Raw genomic sequence first — 25,592 nt, forward strand, 5'->3', positions numbered from 1 at the left:
CGGTGGGGTTAATGCGCGCACACGCCACGGGGGGTCGACCAATTTCCGGGTTCAACTAATGCACTTATCAGACGGCCAGAAAGGATCCCGGGAGAGAGCCCGTGGGGAGGAAAAATAATTGAGACGTCCCTCTCTCATCACGGCTGGAGAAAGTAGCGCGGTTGCAAGGAAGAGGCGCGCGCCGCGGCAAAGCAAAACGAATTTTAACTTTTTATAATCAGAAGCGCACGCATCTCTCCTAATTCGACGATGAACGCCCAACGGAGATTGCTGACGAATCAACCGAGTCGCGAATTCTCGTCTTGGTAATTGGAAAGTATCCAGTAGAGATGACATCGCCGGTGGCGCTCCTTCTCGTCTCTTTGCATCTTAGCCAGAATTACGTAATCTTTCGTTAATGCGTTTATGAATTTCTCTTTTAACTTACATCCCGCTAGTTCGCGACGTTTCGCGCGAAAGATGAAACAAAGCGCTCGCGAAATTCGCAGAAGGATTGAACTGTCCGCTACTAAATTAGACAGCCATAACGACGGGACATTTGACTGACTGACGCATCTGTCATCGCGACGATCATGCCTCAGAGACATTACGGCCGTTTAATTGGTTTTTAGTAAAGAGCTCAAAGAGAAAGAGTGGCGACGCAAAGAAATTAGGAGGAGAATGCAGCTGTCGGACGAATGCGTTACGATGCGTGCATTTCTTTGAAATGCCGTCGTAATTAGATTCCTTCGGTGAGTCCAGAAAGAGCAATTACAAAAGGCGTCGTCGATGTCGCGTTACACGCGTTGCAATCTGAATCCTTAAGTCTCGCTTTGATCGAGTTCCGCCGAGAAATCGGACGAGGAGGCAGGAGGATACGAGAACACGAGAGACGCTGTGTCTTCTGCGTCCCGCGACACTTTGGGACGTGTTTACGCGCAAAGACATTAAATGCTTATGGCCGAGATATTTTTATGACACGGCGATGCTTTGTATTTTGCTAAGTACCGACCATGCTTTATACGATCAGCGATGAAATACAATTTCGAAAATACGATCTTTACAATTCGCTAAGAATTATGTAACATAAATTTATTTATCGTCAATTTTTCCTTTCGACGCCCGAAATATCAGGACGCATTAATGGCAAATTCCGCCAAGTTATGAAGAGATTATGAGAGATTTCTCGAAATAACTTTTTAGGCAACACTCGCTAACTATAATTTTATTTTGCCACGCTCATCGTCAAATCTTTCCGCGTGTAATCACGATGGTACCCGCGAGGGAAGGTCCCTCGCCCAAGGAATCGCCCAATAGGTAGGTAACTTTGGTAGCACCAAAGATGCAATATGATACCGCAAATTTCGCGCGCGTGTATCCGTCAACGATGTTGAACACAGATGTGACGCAGCGAGAGGACGTCACCGACGTCGCGACGGCGGTCGCCGAAAATTTCTCGGATTACATAAACCCAAATAATCCCGTGAGTCATTCTAATTCTGGCCGGCGGGATTGCACTGCTGTCCACGCGTTCGTCTTTCTTTCTCTCTCTCTTTCTCTCTCTATCTATCTCTTGCTCTTAACCTCCTCTCCTCGTTTATTCAGCCTTCGTCCCGTTGTCCCTCCGCGTCTGTCTGGCACACAAATAGCCGCGACGCGTGTGTCGTTTCTCGCGCACACATGGCCCACTTTTCCACGTGGATCTCGAAATTAGAGAGAGCACCCGACCGACACCGTTTGCCTTTTCATTTTCGTCGCGACCAATGCGCATTTAAGCGCGCTGATTTTCCGATGTCTCTTCTAAATGACGATGCCTGATTAAAAGTTCCTGTTGGATAACGACGGAATATATGGGAACTTTTATTTCATGTCGATGAAACGCACGTGGGATATTCCAATCTTGCGTGCGCTTCACAGAACGACACGCTCGAAAGAGTTTATTATTTGGATCGCGAATACATATTTCTGATTATGAAAGAGAGAGACATGAATATAAAACGTTTCCGATTCATATGGCGTTCGACCTTTTGAAACGGGTAAAACGCTGAATCAATTACATAATTACGTAAGATTACTGCTCGTTGCGCAATGTGACACGAAGACTACAACAATATTATCAGGGAGTCGTGTATTTTTAACCGCGAGTCGAGCTTCCCACTTCCGGCGGGAAACGATCATTGGCAAAAGGGAATTTTTGGGCGCGAGAGGCTCTCCTCGACCGGAAAATAAATAAAGTAGCCGCGCACGCTATATCGCGTGTTGTTGCGAAAGTGCAACTGGATGACTGGGCGACATTGAATGCATCCCGCACTTTTAGCGATAATGCGACACATTTTGCCCGATGTACGATTCGCTTCGGTTATAGCCGGAATCGTGGGATTCACTAGCCGTCCCAGATCTCCTATTCACGGTTCATTTTCACGAGACAACGATCAACCACGTGTCACGGCCTCGTGCGCGAGGTCGCGGAACCGTTACGCTTTAGCTGCATCTTCGGCCCCATCAGAGCCGTCAGCCATGTACAATGAAAAAAAAAACCCCGATAGAGAAACAGTTGGACTGAAGATATGTTTCATTAATGTTAACTTTAATCAGAAGCAGAAACAGAAGATTGAGTTGAAATAAAATATTCTAAGGTATAAATAAATTTTCTTAATTATGTCAAATCAAAATGTAAAATTAGCAAATTTGTTGCGAAATTGTAATTTGAATTAAAGATTAATTGACTGTATAATAAATATTCGTAATGTTTAAATACGGAATTAATTAGAAAAAATTTACAAAAAATATATATATTTTAGCGTAAATCTAATTATATCAAAGTCTACTTTCCAAACAATGAAAACCAAGCATAAATACATCCCTGGCAAGTTTTATCAGATTCACACATCAGTATAAAAGTACCAGTCCAATGCGATTCGGAAGGAAGTTGCCAAACGGCCTCGTGCAACGATGACGAGAGTGGCGTTAGTTGCGATTATAATACTGTTCTCTGTTTCTAGTGTGAATTTTGTCGATTCCCTGCAGGACAACTTTGGAAGATTTCTGGGGACCTTTACCACGGTTAAACAGTATATTCTGATTCTTCCTATTGTTCTCTCCTTATGCGAAAAAGAAAAAGAAAAATATTTTTATTGCGCGAGCAACAAAGTCTGTGCATTGTGTAACGACGTGACTTCCTTTCCAGAGTGAAAATATCCGAATTGCTAAATCAGTTGTGCAACCAGTCGCAAGGTCCTAACGCGAATTTGCGACGCGACGCTTGTTACGGTTGCTTCTATCGCGCGAGCATTTTACCTCAGGGCTTTTCGATGCTGGCAGCCATGTCCACGTGCGCCGACGATTATCTCAACAACACCAGTTACGGCCATTGTCAGGCTTATTTGAAGGTATGTAAATCTGATCGTTTAGTTAGTTCATCCTCTATATATTTCATAATTTTTTACTTATAAATTTCACGTTTCTATTCCGCTTAGAACCAGACCAGTATGCCTACTGGGCGAAGTCCTATGTTAATATATTGCTCGTTCCTAGAATGCATTCGTCAAGTCAATAAGGAGAGTTTGGTAAGGTTAAACTTTGCGCCAATAGCTGTTAGATGTTACTCAGAACATATTATGCCTCTATTTTGCTTTACTGCTCTTAATATTAACGCGTCCTCATTTAATACTATCGCCTTATAACTCTCTGCATTGTTCGTCACAATCATGTTTGTAAATATTTCTATTTCTTATCATCGATAATCACAAATTAATATTTTTAAAACAATTCAAATATTTAACGCTAATTTTGTAAATATTTTTAAATTTTGCAAAAAAACACGCTACTAATCAATTATTATTTTCAATGCATGAATATTTTGGAATTAATTGTAAATATTATAAATAGATAATGCTATTGCAAATTAATTATTCAGGGTATAGACCTCAGGAGTCCTAGATCAACGTTTCGAGGAGTAACACGAATCGAGCAACAAAGTCCTTTTATATTCTTGAAAATTGTAGCACAGAGAGCACGGAATAACGTCTGCATAATTAGAGAGACTAACGTAACTACTGTTCGTCCCGCAACAGGATCTGTAGATCCGCGAGCAAGTCCTCGAGCAATCTCCACATTCTTGAGGCCACGATTTTCTACCTCGTTGGGAATGCGACTGACGACGTCTTCGCGTGAGATTACACGGATATCTCGCGCGTAATTTTCAAGCTCTGTAATCATTCTGTATTATACAATATTGTACAGTTTCTTCTACCACGATGCACGATGTCTTCATGAGTCTCTACCGCACCGTAAAAACTAACTCTCGAGAATCGCGGGGGAAATTCAAAATTCAAAAGCCGCGAGCTGACGAATACTTTCCGCAGCTTAGGGAGTGCGTCAACGAGGCCACGAGAATGTTACCTAACTTCAACAGCAGCTACATGAATTACACGACCGTGGAGCTCGCACAATTGTTCGTCAACACCACCGCTTGCGTGCTGGCCAAGACCCGTTGCTCCTTCATGAACCCGGTGACCGGCGAGCTCCAGGATGATGACATCGTCAACAAAAAGTTACACTTACCCTCGCTCAACGCCATGCTCGTCAACACCGACTACGATATCAACATTGTACAACTGCCGTTCCGTCAAGGCAGCGTCGACGTGTGCACGAAGTACAGGAACATCCACCAAGCGACTTGGCCCAGTGTCGTGTGTTAATTTACAAATAGATATTATCGCGCCAAGAGACGGCGGTATCTTGAATGTTAAATGATGCACGGGATCGTTTTACCAAACGACCGTTGCAGAATGAGACTACCGTACGCCGTTGTTCGCAATAAAGATTTGTATCCGTTGGCGCCAACATTTCGATCATTTTTACCTCTTGGTTTCGCGACTATTAATACGGACGGCAGAATTTACGCGGCACGTGCCAAGAGAATAACGCATCCGCATTCTTTCCCCGTGCGATATCTTGCCTGAGAAATATATGTCTCTCGTGTTTGCGCCGAGAGAAAATGAGAATAACATAAAAGAGAGCAACGCATTTTGCCCGATAATGTCGCATTAAATAACACGAGAAGATGCTAATAATAATCGAGGAATCGGAATCGTCTTAGTTCGCGGTTCGAAAGGGGCGCGAATTTTTTTTTTGCAGAAATAGTCCGTACATATTTGTAACAATAAGAGAGAACGTTATACGAAACATGCAGATAAGAGAGACGCGCGCGCATAAAAGGCACCGTGCGCGATGCATATTATTTTTTCGCGAAAGGAAAGTTTCTTTTATATCCGCGCACACGAGCGAGCAAGTTTCCATCTCAAAGATCACGCCGCGAGTATTTTCTACATAACTTTTTCGCAATCCGCCGAATCCCGAAAAGGAACCGATACCGCGTAATCCCCCTGTCTCTCATCTTGTCGCTTCTTCATCGTCGTCTCGAGGCTGCGTCGATAGATAGATGCTTGACGAGAACACGGCGTGCAAACAATTTTATAACGAATTCGACCGTCGAGCGTGAAGATTCGTAAATATAAACTCGACTGGGGATGCACCATCGGATGGGGGCCACCGTCACGTAATTCTTATTTATTTTCGTCGGGACGCGGATGCGAAAAACGCAAATAAACACGGAAAGACGCGAGAGCTCGAGCTAGTCGAGCGAAATTTCCTCGACATTTAGACGCGTGAGAGCTCGCCCGTAAAAAACTTCTCGGCGTGCTTTAAGATTTCGCGAAATAAAATTCGCAGGGTAAAGCTGTGCAGGGCGAGCAAATATTTAAATGACACGCTAGTACGATTTCGCGAGTCGTCCATTACGTAGGCGTGCGAGGATGCTCCTTTTCGTTCGAAATGTGCTCACGTGTGGGCAAACGACGCGGTCAATTTCTTGCGGAGAAATCCGAAAGATTTCCCATTTGTGGTATCGGTTACGCGATGGATCGCCCCGCGTATGCGCATTCGCGAAAGAGAGAGAAGATTAAAAAAGAAGAAAAAAAAAACGGTATCCCGGTAGATAAAGTGAAATCGCTCCATTGCTGCGACGCTCCACTTAGCATCTTCCTTGAAATAATTTGAAATATGCAAATACAATTTTTTTTACACACGCATTTGCGTGCGATGTGAGAGAGTTTGTATACTCGGAGGAGTATATATCGCGAAGAAAGGAAGTAGAGGAGAAAAGAGAAAAGCCGAGAGAGAGAGAAAGAGATGGGGTATGAAGACTGCGCGCGTATATACTCGAGTAGCTCACGGTTCAGTTCTCTCGGAGTCAATCTAACTTAACATGCAGATGCAATACGTGGAATCGAGATGGGGACGGCGGAGCGAGAGGAGTCCTGAGTCACTCTTGACATCGCTGTCCTTTCCATACGCCCGCCTTTACCGCAACGTCGTACTTTTCTGATCGATAGTTGCAGTTATCGAGTCGATTATTAATAGATAGCTAATGAAGACCCTCTGTGCATTTATTTCGAAAATTTGAAATGTGCCAGAAATGTGATATCGATTGATTACATTTAACATATAATATTTCAATTTTGAAGTAAACAAAATACTGGGAAGATTGATAATTAAAATTTATACGTGTTGTTAGTTAAAATTTTATATTTGTTTGAAATATTAGATACAATTAGTATTTTTTTTCTTTTTCAAAGAATACGACCAGATATTAATGCCGAAGAGTTCCAAGCTCTTTCTCTTGACAAAGCTCAATGCATACAAATGACACTCGTATATCAATTAAGAATACAAGAGAAATATCGAGGAATATTCATCGCGAGATTAATTCAATAGTACTCGTGAGCTTAGCGAATTTCGCTTTCAGACGCAAATACAATTGAGAATTAAACGGAAGAACATGAAGGCGTATTCAATCCACAATTTATACAATCCCCTTTCTGAAATTTCGCGGAAATCTCTCGAAAGTGCGCGCTTACGATACAATAACACTAATCATTTAAATAAATGATGACGCTAGCCTGCGACTCTTTTTCGAGGATATTTCGAGAAACTCCAAGAACCCCAATAGAACCTCCTTTCAAACAGAGATGGTTCTCAAGTCCACTTTCAAATTTCAAGTAGGTCAGGTCGATTACGAACACCCTGCGTACCATTACTATTTCCAGCCGATCATCGCTAGGAATGCATCAGTCGTGGGGAATCATCGACCGATCCGTCCAGTGACAATCACCGTACGACCTCATTTTCAAGAAATCGACATCGATGACGCCGCCGACGTTTCACGCGGGTGAATCATGTGAAACGCAAACGGCGATTGCGCAAGCGGCGGCATCATCAACCGACGCGAAGGCGTCGGCGTATGTACGGGTATAAACAAATCTCGATATAGATAGATCGACAGAGACAGAGAGAAAGAGAGAGAGAGAGAGATACAGAAATCAACCGAGAGGAGAGCACGAACCACGTCATCGAGATCTCGTGTGCGTGAAACCAGGCCGACTCATCATATTTCCATCTGCTCCAATTCGTGCACGTCCTTCCTAATACGCTAACGAGAAGAGGTATCGGACGAAAATCTCGATCCCGAGAAAGTTTTGTCCCCTTTGGATGCACAAGAAGATGCAAACACGTTATCTAAGCAGTCCAAAAATTTCGAGTCTCCACGGTCGTCAGATGCTAAAAAAGATTGAGAAAGACGCGAATTAGGCCTCGCATCTGTTGATTTTGCGCATCAACATAATTTTCAGATAATTTTCGGAACGAAAATGATACTGAGAATAATTCGATAACATCGAATCTAAATTATACTTTAAACAGAATATAATTCGAGACTATAATCAATATCGCAGAAGAAAATCTAATTAGTCGCACACGTTGGAAGGCACGTTGAGATATAATTTAGTATTTCATCGCGAGAGACAACTAAGATATTGACAATAAAATATAAAATATTGTTGGCTGTTAATCGAGAAGCTCCTCAATTCGTACGAATTGGATAAGCTCCAAGAACGCAATCTTCTGCGATCTATATTCCGTAATCTATATTCATACATAATCGCGATGTAATCTCTCATAACTTAGCGTGACTGCCTGAAATAACGTACTGCTTCCGGTGCATTTTTATCTCATTCTTTTAACACCACAAAGTGTGTATCTACTTTTCTTAAGTGCAATTTCTTCTCATATAACAACCTGAATAAATCGCCGGGATAAAATCGACGGAAGAGTGTAAAAATTAGAACGAAGATACATAAGGTTAAAAAGCATTATTTATCGCGCGAATCGTAAAATGAATCCGACATCAACCATCATACAAGATTCAAAATGTATTTCAAATGATACTGCATAAATAAGTTAAAATCATGGTGCGATTTACGTCAAATAAGAAAAAAGGTAAACTATTCAGCGAAATAATGTTTTAGCCGAGAAGAAATAATTTTTCTCTCTCAACGAAAATTTTTTTCGCGAAATGACATGCTTGCGAGTATAATAATGCCAAGACACTATTGCCACGCAGGGAATGACGATGATCGTATGCGAAGGCGCATTTATATCTCGCCGGAAAACGCTGATGACAATCACCAATCTCACGCAATTCCAGCGCGACCTGGACGCGGCCCCGATTATTTTCTCCGACCTTTACCTAAATCCTACAACGATTCCTTCTTCCTCGGTTGACTTATTATATCCGAACATATTTTAACACTAACCGGAAAAAGGGAATAAAAAATTTGCAGGAATAAAAAATTTTTTCTAAAATAAATTACATTCTGATAAGAATAATTCTATCCGGAAAGTTTTTACATTAAATTATAAATATATTTCCGCTCTTCGAGACGCGCCGGTTAATTTTTTCTCGATTTGCCATTTTAATTCGTATCAAAATATCGTGATGAATAAATATTTGGATCGATCCGAATCTATATTACGTCGAATCAAAATAATCATGAATGAATATTGCAAAAAGTTGAGAATTCGATAGTCGTGGCGACATCTACAAGGGGCTTCGCGAAATCTTGTGTCGCGAATCTTTGCTAAAAATATTCACGATTCTATTTGAACCGCAAATCGAACTGGTTTCGAGCAGAGCCTCGGATAAACCGGAAATCTTGCGGGATAGCTTACAGACATTTGTCTAACGTGGTCACGCAATTTGTCTCCTAATGGCAACCCGGAAATCTCGTACATTTCGCCGAAGTAAACTAACTGCAATTTCTAATCCAGCTATACAAGCCGATGTTTTAAATCGACTACGATAAATCACTCCTTCACCGATTTTCCTCCAAGCTATATAAACGCATTGCAATATTCTACGGTAGTAAATATATGCCAAATGCAACAGTGTCTCCGAAGAAACTATGGAGGAATTTAATCACGATATTTCCTTGGATAAGGAAAAACTCAAGAGAAAAGAAAAAGCGCTTCTAAACGGATCTCGCAAAAAAAACTAATAAATTGAATTCACGGATTAAAATGGTTTAACTCCGATTCATTTTCAATGTTATGTTTCGAGACAAGTAAAGCCTTAAAAATACAGAAACACAAATACGAACATAGAAAAATGAATTGTATAAATATTGGTATAATATAATAATTGATAATTTGTGATAAACTCCAGTAATAATCGAGGGAAAAAAATACAACTATACATATACGTATATTTTTTCCGATATCCTTACATGTTGGTCTATTAAAATAGATTCAAATTAAGATCAACTGATCGCGCCAATTGATGGAATATTATTGCAATCAAGTGATACCGATTAAATTTTTCATGTCCAAACAATGGGAAATCGTTTATAATTTTGCATCTAAATTCTACGTACCTTTACAATCTTCTCGAGAAGAAATATCTACACTATGCTTTACAAATCACACAACGCAACTTGATTAATTTTAAGAAACAATACACGTAGCAAATTATTATCAAAATTTAAGCAAAAAATTTAATTTGAATTAATTCTATTTTCATACGAAAAAATTTAAATTAAAACAATATATATCAATATATACATAAGATCACTTTCGTATTTCATGTAATATATGGTAATGGTAACAGAAAAATATGCAGATATATCTTTGACATTGTTATTCTCCATATTTTATCTTCCATAATTTTAATTTGAAAATTTTTAAGCTTTTAAACTTTCAAAAGATATTTAAAACAAGAATTTTCCTTAAAATAAAAATAAGTTCCTTATAGCGTACCTCGATTTTCTGGAGTACACAGTAAATTACTTTAGTTCAACATTTGCATGTAACAGCCCTTAGCAAGAATGTTCCTTTGCCTTATGCAACATTATGATGTAATCATGTGGATTGCCATCTGACGTAAGCGAGCAGCGCGTAATACCAGCATCATCTATATTCTAGGTCTCGCCTACGTCATACCGCAAATATGATGTCATTTTAAAACAAATAATTTCTAATTAATTATCTCAATTTAGAAATATTTAATTTCCAACATACAAGCAATCAATTCCTAAATTTAAACAAATAATCAATTTCTATTCTATCCTGAAACAAGTATTCAATTGCTTGTTACGTATCTTTATAATTTCACTTTTTTTTTACTTTAAATTAGTAATTAATATTGCAAATTTGGCAAATGTAATGGGTTAACAATGCCAGGAAGAGTAAGGCCCGCATCATGGAAGGATATTAAAAAGGTGGAGAAAGATCAAAGAAACAGTAGGATTCTATGGGAGATCGTGACGTCATTGTCGTCAGTGACGTCATCAGGAACAGGTGATAGCCGCTGTCAGCGAGTGACGTCAAAAAGCAGAGCGGACATCGAACTTCGACCGGCGCGTTTGCGCAGATTGCGCATTTATGGGATGCGGGATGCACGTACGTGACATTTGCACGGACGGAAGCGAAATTTGTATGCGTAAAATTGTCGCGGACAAGCGATTCTTAAAGGGGTACAAATAATAATCGCGCGTCGCGGCAGCGGCAGCGCGATTCGCGGAAGCGCCGACGACAGTCAGTAACCTCGCCGCGATCCGCGATCTCTCGCACCGTCCGATCTTGTCTTCTGAGAAATGTCATGACTCACCAGCGGCGCAGGATTGTCGCTCATGCTTCAAGGTAGCCTCCGGCGACAGCGGCGTCCTTGTCAGGCGATGGTTCACTCGTCGAAATACTCGCGCACTCACAACACTGCACTCGAATTCTCGGAAACCGTCGCGGCCATTTTAACACTACGACAATGTCATACGCGACGATCGTGCCTCGCGATGCGATCGGTCATCGACCTGCCATCTTGCGACCGCGTCGCGAAACGCGAGTGATACCAGAGAGAAGCCTGAGAGCGGCCATGCCCCTGATTTAGGTGGAACCCGTATTTGAAGCGCCTCTATGTCCATAAAACGTGGACATTGAACTACATAGCCATGTCCATGAAACTTTTCAAAGGGTAACATGCTATGTCCACGATTTGTGGTTCTGTTCCGTGCTATATGCACAAAGTGCCGGCAATATGACTGCAAAAATATGAATGCAAGACAAGTTATGTATACATCTTTAATGTAAATAAGATTTGTGGTCTCTCTTTCTCCATATATATATATATATATATATATATATATATATATATATATATATATATATATATATATATACAGGGTGAATTTTAATTGTTGTGTCAATCTTTTTATCATGCAGGAGATTACCGACCGCAATTGTAATAAATTGATCGGTACATAGATGTCAGATAATTGGATCGACCGTATCGAAGGCCGGGATATAATGTGTACAATTAAAGCAAGTTAAAAGCTGAAATAATGTGTGCAGTACGGATTTATTTTTATACTATTACGTATTTATTATTATTATTATTATTATTATTATTATTATTATTAAAGCTACTTATACATATTCGATTAAAGCAGTAAGAATACATATTTAAAAATTTAGTTCAAATTTAACAATTTAATGTTTTATGTAAAACTTTATTTCAAATTCTGCATTTCTTTTTATGATAAATTTTTATTATTGTTTTATACGCTAAAGATATGTAGCATTTCTTCCTTTTTGAAATAAAATTACGCAATTGTTTCATGAGAAATACATTCTTATGAAACAATTACGTAATTTTAATTTAAGAAGGAAGAAAATTTTTTGCTGCGTATTATTAGCATATAAACAATAATAAAAATTTACCATAAAAATAAATGCGGAATTTGAAATAAAGTTTTACATGAAACATTAAAGTGTTAAATTTGAACTAAATTTTTAAATATGTATTCTTACTGCTTTAATATATCGAATATGTATACGTAGCTTTAATAATAATAATAATAATAATAATAATAATAATAATAATAATAATAATAATAATAATAATAATAAATACGTAGCTTTAATAATAAAAATAAATCCATACTACACACATAATTTCAGCTTTTAACTTGCTTTAATTGTACACTTATCCCGGCCTTCGATACGGTCGATCCAATTATCTGACATCTATGTACCGATCAATTTATTACATTTGCGGTCGGTAATCTCCCGCATGATAAAAAGATTGACAAAACCATTAAAATTCACCCTGTATATATATATATATATATATATATATCGAGATTTATACTAAAAATAGCTATATACAATATATAGAAATTTATTCATAATATGACTATACTTGAAAATAAGATATTTTTTACCAGACTATTAATAAATAATTTATATATTTAAAGAGAGAGAAAGTTTGATATTATTTTCAATATAGATCCTACACATTTCTTAAGAATAAAAGTTCTAAATAATAAAGATGTATATATATATATATATATATATATATATATATATATATATATATATATATATATGTATATATATACACACGCGCGCGCGCGCGCGTGTGTGTGTGTGTGTGTGTGGTATATACGTATGTATGTACGTATGTATGTATAAAAGCAATGCGAAAGTTACGTGAGGAAGCGAGAAGGACAAGTAAAATAACAATAAGAGCGAACGAGATAGAAATAGCACGAGCAACGAGACTCGAGCTCGAGAATCGGATTTTTCTTGCGCGCTATTATTTTCCTCTCGCTCGCACCTATTACTGTCTCGCTCGCTCCTATTACTGTCTCGCTCGCTCCTATTATTGTCTCGCTCGTTCTTGTTACTGTTTCGCTCGCTCTCGATTCTTGGGTCCGCTTATCTTTCCGAGCTATCTATCACGATTGTCAAGTGTGACAAAGAAAGTAAGACCATGAGTAGAGAGCGAGCGAGATGACCTATCATCAAAGAGTTCCGAAGTCTCTTACAATCGGTTTCTTCGCTTCCTCTATCCATTTGCAATTCACGAAAATGTAAACATCTTATAAAATAAAAATTGAAACTTTTATTTTTAATTTTATCGGTTTGAAAGTAATTTTAATGAATTAATGAGATTTTGGCGATTAAAATGATATCAAACATGACGTAAATCGGGTAATTTTTAATTAATCTGATAATAAATATTTCATTATAATTATATATTTAATTAAATTTATGCGATTTATATCGTGTTTGGTATTATTTTAATCGCAAAATTCTCATTATTCTATTAAAATTACTTTCAAATGAATAAAAAATGCATTTTATTTTTTGACATATATTCGTGAATATTATAAATGAAGTCTCGTGTAAGAAATTTCGGAATCTGCGGCATCGGGAATTTTTTCGTTATTTATAATAATATATGACTTTAAATTGCCATAAAATAAAAACTAAAGCTTTTATATTTTGTTTGATCTTTTTTGATTAAAAGGGATTAATGAAATTCTTGCGTTTAAAATGACATCGAACACAATATAATTCGGATAACTTTTACTTATTGTTATATAAGTAAAAGAATGTTTCTAATTGAAAATTATTTGAATAAAATGTTGGGTTTAATGTGATTTTACAATTAGTCGTAAAAATCATATTAATTCTAAAATTATGTTCAGTAAGATAAATTAAGTAATATAAAAATTTTAGTTTCTAATACATTTTCAATGTTATCAATTGTGGTGTTCACATGACGTCTCCTGGTCTAAATATGTTCAATATAATTAATATTAAATGGTCTATATATTGTGCAGTGAAACAATTTATTTTAATTTATTATATATATATATATATGTATATACAGGGTGTCGCAGATCACCCGTTTCAGCCGAATATCTCAAAAACTGAGCGCGGCAGACAAAAATATTTCAAACAAAAGTTGTAAGGTTTCAAGTAACGCATTACATGGTGATATCAGTATGACCTTGAAGAGTGTTGTCAAGATCAGGGCAAAATCACTTTGGATTTTTTAAATGGAACTCGCTATTTTTATTACATATTCTTGTAGCTCATCTCAAGAGCTTTCCAAAATACTATAATTAAGTTAGTTTTAATTAAGTACTTTCCGAGTTATGAGGCTTGAAATCATTTCTTAATTTTACATAAACCGTAAAATATCTTGTAAAATATTCATTTTTCGATTATCTTACCTTAATACTTTTATGTACAAAATAATGAGAGGAATCAATTGGTGTAAAGAAAACATAGTTGTTTCGAAGAAAAAATATGTAATTGTTAATTGCAAATTAAAAGAACAGTTAGAAGGAGACAAAGAGTGAGTTAAGCTAAGATTAAAGTTAAACGACGTTGATAGAAACAGGCATAAGTCAACGATTAAATTATAAGATAAATCGCGATTTAAAATTCCCGAGAAAATGCGACGAATAAATAAATCGATAATATTCGGAATATCCGATTGTGATATGTACCTTTTATAATATAATAATCGAAGCGTCTCAATAGACATTATAATCGCGCGCGATATAATTATCACATAAATGCGAAGATATTTGGACAGACAATTTGATGTCTGTAATATTTACGAATACAGTACTCATTGTCTGAGTCAATTGCGAATCTTTATAAGATAAATCGCGACTCGAATTCACGGGAAAACGCGACGAATAAATAAGTCCATAATATGCGGAATATTTGATCGCGATACGTAATTTTTATAATATAATAATCGAAGCTCTCAATAGACACGAGCGCGATATAATTGCTATCACGTAAGTATAGAAAATCAAAAATATTTCGACAATCATTTGAGGTCTGTAATGTTTGCGAATATACAATTCACCGACCGATTTACTTGCGAATTTTTATAAGATAAATCGCGATTTAAAATTCGCGATAAAACGCGACGAATAAATAAATCGATAATATTCAAAATATTCAATTGCAGATACGCGAATGATATATCAGTAATATCCGATAAAAAGAGGAGCGATCTTAAAAATGGAGAACGATTAACATCTTGTGTCTACATTAGATTTCGCAACATCAATCTGCGAAGAAAAGTTAAGTAATCCATTGAATGTCGGGAACTTCACTGTAGGAGGGAACGAATCCTGGATCTTCCGGACTATTCCCGATAGCAATGATTTCAGTAATAAATCAACCACAATTATCCCTCGTCATTATCTCCAATTCACGAAATTGATATGCACATTAGAAAACATGTTCTTCCATTATTAAGAAATATATTTCTTTATTGAAAATTAAATGGATATAACGACCTTTTTTATTGAAATGTGATTACGAACGATTATATTTATAAATAATAAAATACATGCATTATTGGAGTTTGTGTTAAATGTGCGAACACATAATTTGGGGTACGGTTCGCGCGCGCGAGACGAATCGAACCCGATATCAGCAAGATTTAAAAAATTTCAATTCGAACAGTGTGCAAAATAAAATAAATCAAATAATTTTAAACAATTAATTCTAGATTAATTCTCTAGATTCTTATTCTTATAACGTTTAAATTAATAATTTCTTTTCTTTTAATCAATATCTTACTGATATAGGTACCCATTCGATTTGTCTCGAAATTTTTAAGTATTCGCACATTTTATATAATATACATGTATAATTTCGCGTATATATAATATATAACATTATTAAAAATTATAAAAATATTTTGGATACGTAAATTTGTGCATATATTTTATTATACATATATATAAAATGGTATATATCTAAAAACTAATATTTCAAAATGCCGATGGATGTCCAATACCTGCAAATAGTTTCTTAAAAGAAACTAAAAATTAATGTTAATATCCCCAGCACCTAAAAATAATTTTTCAAAAGAGACAAATTATATTAATTAAAAATATATTCGTTCGTAATTATTTTTATCAAAAAATTTATACAAATTAATTACAATATGAAATTACTTGAAAACCTAAAATTTATACACAACGCTATATCCATATTTAATCTACTATTAAATCTTTCTAGCATTATATATATAGACAATAATAATACCAATCCTAATAATGATAGAACATTTTTAACGAAGAAAAGAAAAGATACATTTCTCTCATCTAAATATATATTATTTAAATTAATTCGACGTTAAAGAAGCGTATCATCGTTGAATTACTACCGAAATCATTGCTTTCGGAAATTGCCAGGAAAACCTGAGATTAGTTCCTTCAATCTTACAATAAAAATTCCCAATTTTTAACAGGGCACCGAACTAGACGTCGCGAATGGATCTCACAAGAACCGATGAAAAATAATTCTCCATGATGAAAATCGTTTTGACTCCTTGGCGGTACGAGCCACGCAACTTTCATTAAAGTTTATTTAACGGAAGGAACAATGGTAACTCTTTTATTAAAACGACAATCTCGTCTAAGAACGCGAAAAAGAATGCGAAAAAGGACGCGAAAAGAACACGGTGTTTTCGCAACGGTAATTTATTAATTTATTTATGAATATTTTCCGATATGAAAAAAAAAATTCGTAAATACAAATATAACCAAAAAAAATAAATTATTAAATTCATAATAATTAACTCGCGATTCTATAATATCGAAGGTGATCGTTAAATTTTGTGAAGTTAATATTTAATCGTTGACTTATCACAAATCTTATCGAATCTTCACTCTCTTATTCGACATTTCTTTATATTTAATTAGCAATATTTAGGAATATTATCTGACGAGAGGGACAGCGATAAAATTCTTCTGTTAAAATGATAATCTTGTATAAGAACGCGAAGAGAACGCGGAAAGAACACGGTATTTTCGCAATCATAATTTAATAATTTATTTTAAGAATATTCAGTTCCTCTTTGACATGAAAATACAAACAGTTACTCTTTTATGAATATTCCAAAAATATATACTACAGAAACAAATACTTTAATTTAATGAATTACTATTATGTTAATTACTATTATGTAATCATTATACGTATACTTTCGATAATTTTTCGTGTAATTTACATAAGAATTTACAATCATAAATACAATTTCATATAATATAATTATAGTCATAATTGTATTGTATTTTACAATTAAAATATCAATGTTAGATATTATAATTAAAATACAATTATAACTATTTATAATTTACAATTTACAATTTACAAATTTATGATGCTATCAATATCAAATAATAATTCCATTTATTCAAATATTTAATAACATTGATATAATAATTTGATATTGATAGCATTAACATTTGGATTTAATATTATATTCGATTTAATACACATACATTTTTAAGTTTTAAAATAAAATATAACATGTTAAGATTTCTTAAACGTTAATAATTATGCAATTTCTTTAATATTTCTGAAGATAATTTTGATAATTTAAATTTCCCTTTTAAAACATTTTTATTTTTAAAACATGTTATATTCATTTTTACGTTTTTAAAAATAAATTCAACTTAATTAAAATAATTTTAATTTACCCCTAGGATTATTGGAATATTAAAAGAAAGAATGAATCTTACTTAATAGCCCTAACAACCCTACTATTAAAGGATTCTAATAATTTTAATAGCTCCAACAATCCTACTATAACAGAATTCTAATGATCTTAAGAGCCCTAACAACCCTAATATTAATAGAAGAATTCTAATGATTTTACTTAATAGCCTTAACAACCCTACTTCCTGATTAACTAAAATTATTCGAGATTTGAGGAACCTATCTCTAATCATCACCTCACCTAATCATGTATATATTTTAGTCACGTGCCCTAACCGCGTACCCTAACCGTACTCTTCAGGCCAGTTGAACTTACCTTTCGTTGATCCTGGCCACTTTCTTTCTCGATCTCTAATCAGAGATCGAAGAAGGAGATAATTACTCCTTCTTTTGCCGGATAATTACCGGCAAAAGAGCGTGAAATATTTACGCTCATTTAGTAACGATCGTTCGATTTCACGATCGTTCGTTAAATATTGAATATAACTTTATTTTAACTGAAATAAAGCCAAATTACTACAAATTTCTATAAATTATATTTTATAGTAAAATATAAAATTAATATGTGTATTTATCATATTACAAATTATTTAATTAATTAATCATTTGGCTTTATATTAAGTTAAAGTAAAGTTTAAAAACAATATCTACAAACAAATTCTACGATGGATGAGCTATGAGCAATTAGAAGATAAGTGCGTATTATAAGAATAAATTAGCATCAAAAATTGATAAAATTGGTAATTGTTAATGCGTGTCCTTTATTTAATAAATTAGACAAAATCTTTACAAAAAAATCTTTTCTTAATCTCTTCTTTTTTTAATTAATATTTCAATATATTTTCGCAATAGATGCAAAGCATAAGTTCGAAAGAACTTATTAAAATTATTTAATTTAATTGAATTAATTTAATTTAATTATTTAATTTAATTTATTTCATTTAATCCATCCTAGCTCATCCATTTTAAGGCAACGGATTTATCTACAATCTACAATCTACATCTACATCTACATCTACATCTACATCTGCAATCTCTACGAATCTGTTACCTTAAAGTTAAATAAAAGTTTTTTTCACTCACCGGCACTGATGCGCAACAGCGGAGTTGTTGTTATCGAAGCTAGTTGTCTGTAACATACAAATATAAAATTCATTTATAATAATGCTCACAAAATGCAATTAATATTTAAAAAAATTTTTATCGCGCGGAATTTTATATCCCATGTGTAAAATAATAAGCAGATAAACACGTATGGAAAAATTTTATAAATTTTTGAAACCGTTTTTTAAATAGAAAATTTTATATGACTTTTATAAAAATCTTTCTCTTTAATTCATTTAAATAATAAGATCGAATTATTGTTCGTTTATAACAAGTTAACGATTTATAACAATTAACATATAAATAATAGATATTCACCATCAGGTTGCTCCGCCGATGTAAGATGCCTCTCCCAGGCCTCCTCCTCCTCTCATGTTGTTGGCGCGCGATAACGACACTCCCGCACTCGCGAGCGATATTTTTATATCGCTATTTCCGCTATTTTACGCGCGATACTTAACGGTGTCCGCACTATTTCGGTACAATAAAAAATTTTCTATTTGATCGCGCGATGTATATACTTAATATGTATATACTTTGAACGGCACTCCCGGTTTCGGTACGAGCGAAAATCCCATTTCACTTACGAGAATCAGCTTCGAGTCAACAGGTCGGGAATGCAACGATACAACGAGCAAGGACTAAGCCCAAACCGGAAAAAAGACGAAGCGATTAACGGAAATAGAGGAAAATGAAGTTCACCAACTCTTTTTCGCGCATAATTATCCTACCTCGTATCGAACCTGGACCCGCTAAGCACGATTTCAGGTGCTCCGCCCGGACATATTATGCCTCCCGCGGTTGCTATATGCTACACCAGGCTAGTAGACGGCAAAAGAAGAGGATACCCACATTTTTTAAATGCTAACATTCAGCAATTTAGAAAATGGGGAGGCAACCCCTTTTACCGAGCGAAAATCGTGCCTAGGGGAATCCACTCGACTCCTCGACAGGGTTAACACACGCAGTGCGTATGGCTGTAGACGAGCAAAGAGAAGGGACCCATTGACGACCATTCCGAGCAATCGATCAAGTTCTAACTAATTCGGGCCGAATCACTTGACGAAGCACGAAGCACGAAGCGCGAGTGTACGTTGTATAGTAACGTGTGCAAACTCGAAACATCCCAGTTAGTTGGCATCGGAAGTAGAGACTCGTGACAATAAATGAAATTGGGATTTTATATGAAAAAGTCCAAAAGTTCCGCGAAAACGCGACAACGCGAGAATACTGCAACGCGAAAACGCGGTAACGAAGCGCTTGCCGTCCGCGGCACGTTGACGGCACCGACGACGCGAAAGGGTACTTAGCTTCCCATTCAGGCACCTTAAAATTTATCATAAATAGAAAAATTTAAGATAAACCTCAAGGCACCATCCAAGTACTAAGCCCTCCCACCGCGACAAGGTGTACCCCATGGGAGGGTTATATTATATATAATTTTATATATAATATAATACATAATTTGAAATTTATTTTGTAATATAGTACATAAATTTAAATTCGCAAATATAAATAATAAATAAAAATATAAAAGATAAAAGAAAATCTATTATATAAAGCAATGTTCAAAATAATTGATTTTAAAACTAATTATTTTTAAAACTAATTATTATATTTTAATATTATAAATTTCGTAATTACAAAATAATTTATATTTCTTAGATATAAACTTTTAGAAATATGATAAATAAAAAAATTTCTATTTTTTTTATACATGAAATATTTAAATAAATATATTAATATGAAATGTTTTATAAAATATAAGAAGTAACTGAAAATATTAATTAATAAAAAATTTTATAAATGTTTTATAAATATTTTAAAATAAAATGGAATATTTTTTTCGGCATACGCTGACGTTCGTGCACTCGTAAATAATAACGCGATTTAAGGTGCACAAGAATTTTAATAAACCGCGAGTAACATACAAGAATTCAGAATAATCGTAAAATGGATCACAAATAGACGCGCGTCCGCACAGCTTGACAGCTGGGCTCAGATTCTTTGACAGTCGTTGTTTATAACAATATCTTGACATCGCGCGCGGAAACGACCTTCTTCGAAAGAATTCAACGGGTGACGAATACAGCGGGACGGGACGCGGGGACGCAACAATATAACAAATAATGAATGTGATAAATAATTTATATTAATGACTTACATCATATTTCATTGGTCCATCCATTTCCAAAATCTCCTTTTTTTTTTGCTTTCTTCGCTTTTTCCTCGTGGCACTTCAATCCTCGTTGCACTCATTTGAATTCCTCGTTGCACTTACATTCATTCACGAAAAGTTCCTCGTTGCACTTGCAATTGTGTTCAGAGAAAGAATTTGATAATATATGATACGTCTCACATCACTACTCAAGATATTCACTGCTCAAGAGCCACTGAGCGAATGATCGTAAGTCAGAAACATTACCGCGGTACTGTTTATATCGCCAAGGTTGACTATGTAAAGAAAGAATTTGATAATATGTGAAACGTCTCTCACGTCACTACTCAAGATCACTGTGCGAATGATAATAAAGCCGTGTAACATATTAACAATAGCGCGATACTGTTTATCAAGGTCGAACACGGTGTTATTGATAATTCTCTCGTTGCCGAAATATTTTCTGTAATATAAAATATTCGTGCGCGGAATATTAAATTATAGAAGCATTTTAATTTATTGATTAAGATTAATTGATTATTTATTAAACTATTCATCATGAAGTCTTTCGTTATACTAATTATTTGCATCTATAATTCGATTGTTTTACTTCGTGTTCTTTCACAATCCCCCCCCAAATTATATTTAGATTGTCAAGTAAAATGATAAAGTAACACGGATGGAATATATTTGTGACTCTAAGTATTAAAATAATAATTATTGTCCGTAAAGATTGCAAACATCGATGTGATTATTTAATATGTTGGATTCCTATCACATTAAATCGATTCTCGATTAAATTGTATATTAATATACAATTTAATCGAGAATCGATAAAATGATAGGAATACAAAATATTAAATAATCACTTCGATCATTGTGATCTTTACGGACAATAATTATTATTTTAATACTTAGAGTCACAAATATATTCCATCCGTGTTACTTTATCATTTTACTTGACAATCTAAATATAATTTGGGGGGGGATTGTGAAAGAACACGAAGTAAAACAATCGAATTATAGATGCAAATAATTAGTATAACGAAAGACTTCATGATGAATAGTTTAATAAATAATCAATTAATCTTAATCAATAAATTAAAATGCTTCTATAATTTAATATTCCGCGCACGAATATTTTATATTACAGAAAATATTTCGGCAACGAGAGAATTATCAATAACACCGTGTTCGACCTTGATAAACAGTATCGCGCTATTGTTAATATGTTACACGGCTTTATTATCATTCGCACAGTGATCTTGAGTAGTGACGTGAGAGACGTTTCACATATTATCAAATTCTTTCTTTACATAGTCAACCTTGGCGATATAAACAGTACCGCGGTAATGTTTCTGACTTACGATCATTCGCTCAGTGGCTCTTGAGCAGTGAATATCTTGAGTAGTGATGTGAGACGTATCATATATTATCAAATTCTTTCTCTGAACACAATTGCAAGTGCAACGAGGAACTTTTCGTGAATGAATGTAAGTGCAACGAGGAATTCAAATGAGTGCAACGAGGATTGAAGTGCCACGAGGAAAAAGCGAAGAAAGCAAAAAAAAAAGGAGATTTTGGAAATGGATGGACCAATGAAATATGATGTAAGTCATTAATATAAATTATTTATCACATTCATTATTTGTTATATTGTTGCGTCCCCGCGTCCCGTCCCGCTGTATTCGTCACCCGTTGAATTCTTTCGAAGAAGGTCGTTTCCGCGCGCGATGTCAAGATATTGTTATAAACAACGACTGTCAAAGAATCTGAGCCCAGCTGTCAAGCTGTGCGGACGCGCGTCTATTTGTGATCCATTTTACGATTATTCTGAATTCTTGTATGTTACTCGCGGTTTATTAAAATTCTTGTGCACCTTAAATCGCGTTATTATTTACGAGTGCACGAACGTCAGCGTATGCCGAAAAAAATATTCCATTTTATTTTAAAATATTTATAAAACATTTATAAAATTTTTTATTAATTAATATTTTCAGTTACTTCTTATATTTTATAAAACATTTCATATTAATATATTTATTTAAATATTTCATGTATAAAAAAAATAGAAATTTTTTTATTTATCATATTTCTAAAAGTTTATATCTAAGAAATATAAATTATTTTGTAATTACGAAATTTATAATATTAAAATATAATAATTAGTTTTAAAAATAATTAGTTTTAAAATCAATTATTTTGAACATTGCTTTATATAATAGATTTTCTTTTATCTTTTATATTTTTATTTATTATTTATATTTGCGAATTTAAATTTATGTACTATATTACAAAATAAATTTCAAATTATGTATTATATTATATATAAAATTATATATAATATAACCCTCCCATGGGGTACACCTTGTCGCGGTGGGAGGGCTTAGTACTTGGATGGTGCCTTGAGGTTTATCTTAAATTTTTCTATTTATGATAAATTTTAAGGTGCCTGAATGGGAAGCTAAGTACCCTTTCGCGTCGTCGGTGCCGTCAACGTGCCGCGGACGGCAAGCGCTTCGTTACCGCGTTTTCGCGTTGCAGTATTCTCGCGTTGTCGCGTTTTCGCGGAACTTTTGGACTTTTTCATATAAAATCCCAATTTCATTTATTGTCACGAGTCTCTACTTCCGATGCCAACTAACTGGGATGTTTCGAGTTTGCACACGTTACTATACAACGTACACTCGCGCTTCGTGCTTCGTGCTTCGTCAAGTGATTCGGCCCGAATTAGTTAGAACTTGATCGATTGCTCGGAATGGTCGTCAATGGGTCCCTTCTCTTTGCTCGTCTACAGCCATACGCACTGCGTGTGTTAACCCTGTCGAGGAGTCGAGTGGATTCCCCTAGGCACGATTTTCGCTCGGTAAAAGGGGTTGCCTCCCCATTTTCTAAATTGCTGAATGTTAGCATTTAAAAAATGTGGGTATCCTCTTCTTTTGCCGTCTACTAGCCTGGTGTAGCATATAGCAACCGCGGGAGGCATAATATGTCCGGGCGGAGCACCTGAAATCGTGCTTAGCGGGTCCAGGTTCGATACGAGGTAGGATAATTATGCGCGAAAAAGAGTTGGTGAACTTCATTTTCCTCTATTTCCGTTAATCGCTTCGTCTTTTTTCCGGTTTGGGCTTAGTCCTTGCTCGTTGTATCGTTGCATTCCCGACCTGTTGACTCGAAGCTGATTCTCGTAAGTGAAATGGGATTTTCGCTCGTACCGAAACCGGGAGTGCCGTTCAAAGTATATACATATTAAGTATATACATCGCGCGATCAAATAGAAAATTTTTTATTGTACCGAAATAGTGCGGACACCGTTAAGTATCGCGCGTAAAATAGCGGAAATAGCGATATAAAAATATCGCTCGCGAGTGCGGGAGTGTCGTTATCGCGCGCCAACAACATGAGAGGAGGAGGAGGCCTGGGAGAGGCATCTTACATCGGCGGAGCAACCTGATGGTGAATATCTATTATTTATATGTTAATTGTTATAAATCGTTAACTTGTTATAAACGAACAATAATTCGATCTTATTATTTAAATGAATTAAAGAGAAAGATTTTTATAAAAGTCATATAAAATTTTCTATTTAAAAAACGGTTTCAAAAATTTATAAAATTTTTCCATACGTGTTTATCTGCTTATTATTTTACACATGGGATATAAAATTCCGCGCGATAAAAATTTTTTTAAATATTAATTGCATTTTGTGAGCATTATTATAAATGAATTTTATATTTGTATGTTACAGACAACTAGCTTCGATAACAACAACTCCGCTGTTGCGCATCAGTGCCGGTGAGTGAAAAAAACTTTTATTTAACTTTAAGGTAACAGATTCGTAGAGATTGCAGATGTAGATGTAGATGTAGATGTAGATGTAGATTGTAGATTGTAGATAAATCCGTTGCCTTAAAATGGATGAGCTAGGATGGATTAAATGAAATAAATTAAATTAAATAATTAAATTAAATTAATTCAATTAAATTAAATAATTTTAATAAGTTCTTTCGAACTTATGCTTTGCATCTATTGCGAAAATATATTGAAATATTAATTAAAAAAAGAAGAGATTAAGAAAAGATTTTTTTGTAAAGATTTTGTCTAATTTATTAAATAAAGGACACGCATTAACAATTACCAATTTTATCAATTTTTGATGCTAATTTATTCTTATAATACGCACTTATCTTCTAATTGCTCATAGCTCATCCATCGTAGAATTTGTTTGTAGATATTGTTTTTAAACTTTACTTTAACTTAATATAAAGCCAAATGATTAATTAATTAAATAATTTGTAATATGATAAATACACATATTAATTTTATATTTTACTATAAAATATAATTTATAGAAATTTGTAGTAATTTGGCTTTATTTCAGTTAAAATAAAGTTATATTCAATATTTAACGAACGATCGTGAAATCGAACGATCGTTACTAAATGAGCGTAAATATTTCACGCTCTTTTGCCGGTAATTATCCGGCAAAAGAAGGAGTAATTATCTCCTTCTTCGATCTCTGATTAGAGATCGAGAAAGAAAGTGGCCAGGATCAACGAAAGGTAAGTTCAACTGGCCTGAAGAGTACGGTTAGGGTACGCGGTTAGGGCACGTGACTAAAATATATACATGA

General features: G+C 34.9%; 2 protein-coding genes across 4 annotated transcripts in view; one reads left to right on the forward strand and one right to left on the reverse strand.

Moving 5' to 3' along the window:
• Pdk1 (Phosphoinositide-dependent kinase 1) overlaps nt 1-11,102 on the reverse strand; it is a 304,096-nt gene extending 292,994 nt beyond the window's left edge. Inside the window, exon 1 of one of the 2 annotated variants that reach the window (XM_083091683.1) lies at nt 10,982-11,102. In XM_083091683.1, the coding sequence (XP_082947809.1) occupies nt 10,982-11,005 (24 nt within the window). In that variant the 5' untranslated portion in view covers nt 11,006-11,102. The remainder of the gene's footprint in view (nt 1-10,981) is intronic. The other variant, XM_083091684.1, reaches the window with a different exon arrangement.
• LOC145966977 (uncharacterized) lies at nt 1,368-4,817 on the forward strand. 2 transcript variants are annotated; one of them, XM_083091447.1, is made up of 5 exons: nt 1,368-2,615; nt 2,781-3,050; nt 3,167-3,368; nt 3,456-3,545; nt 3,896-4,322. In XM_083091447.1, exons 2-5 carry the CDS (start codon nt 2,932-2,934, stop codon nt 4,175-4,177), a joined length of 693 nt encoding a protein of 230 aa, XP_082947573.1. In that variant the 5' UTR covers nt 1,368-2,615; nt 2,781-2,931; the 3' UTR covers nt 4,178-4,322. The 2 variants fall into 2 exon arrangements, with proteins under 2 accessions (XP_082947573.1, XP_082947572.1); XM_083091446.1 differs by lacking the exon at nt 3,896-4,322 and adding an exon at nt 4,344-4,817 and having other exon boundaries at nt 1,370-2,615.
• Nucleotides 11,103-25,592: the final 14,490 nt, after the last annotated feature.

Source organism: Camponotus vicinus, unplaced genomic scaffold (genome assembly GCF_025532165.1).
Source record: "Camponotus vicinus isolate PSW18456_S1 unplaced genomic scaffold, iyCamVici1.0 SCAF_2, whole genome shotgun sequence".
Lineage (NCBI taxonomy): Eukaryota > Metazoa > Arthropoda > Insecta > Hymenoptera > Formicidae > Camponotus > Camponotus vicinus.

Excerpts from the sequence above, each read along its gene's own strand:
- LOC145966977 (XM_083091446.1), top strand. The coding sequence starts at position 2,932 with ATGACGAGAGTGGCGTTAGTTGCGATTATAATACTGTTCTCTGTTTCT. Across the intron at positions 3,369-3,455 it reads ATTGTCAGGCTTATTTGAAG|AACCAGACCAGTATGCCTAC; the intron begins GTATGTAAATCT and ends TATTCCGCTTAG. Across the intron at positions 3,546-4,343 it reads AAGTCAATAAGGAGAGTTTG|CTTAGGGAGTGCGTCAACGA; the intron begins GTAAGGTTAAAC and ends TACTTTCCGCAG.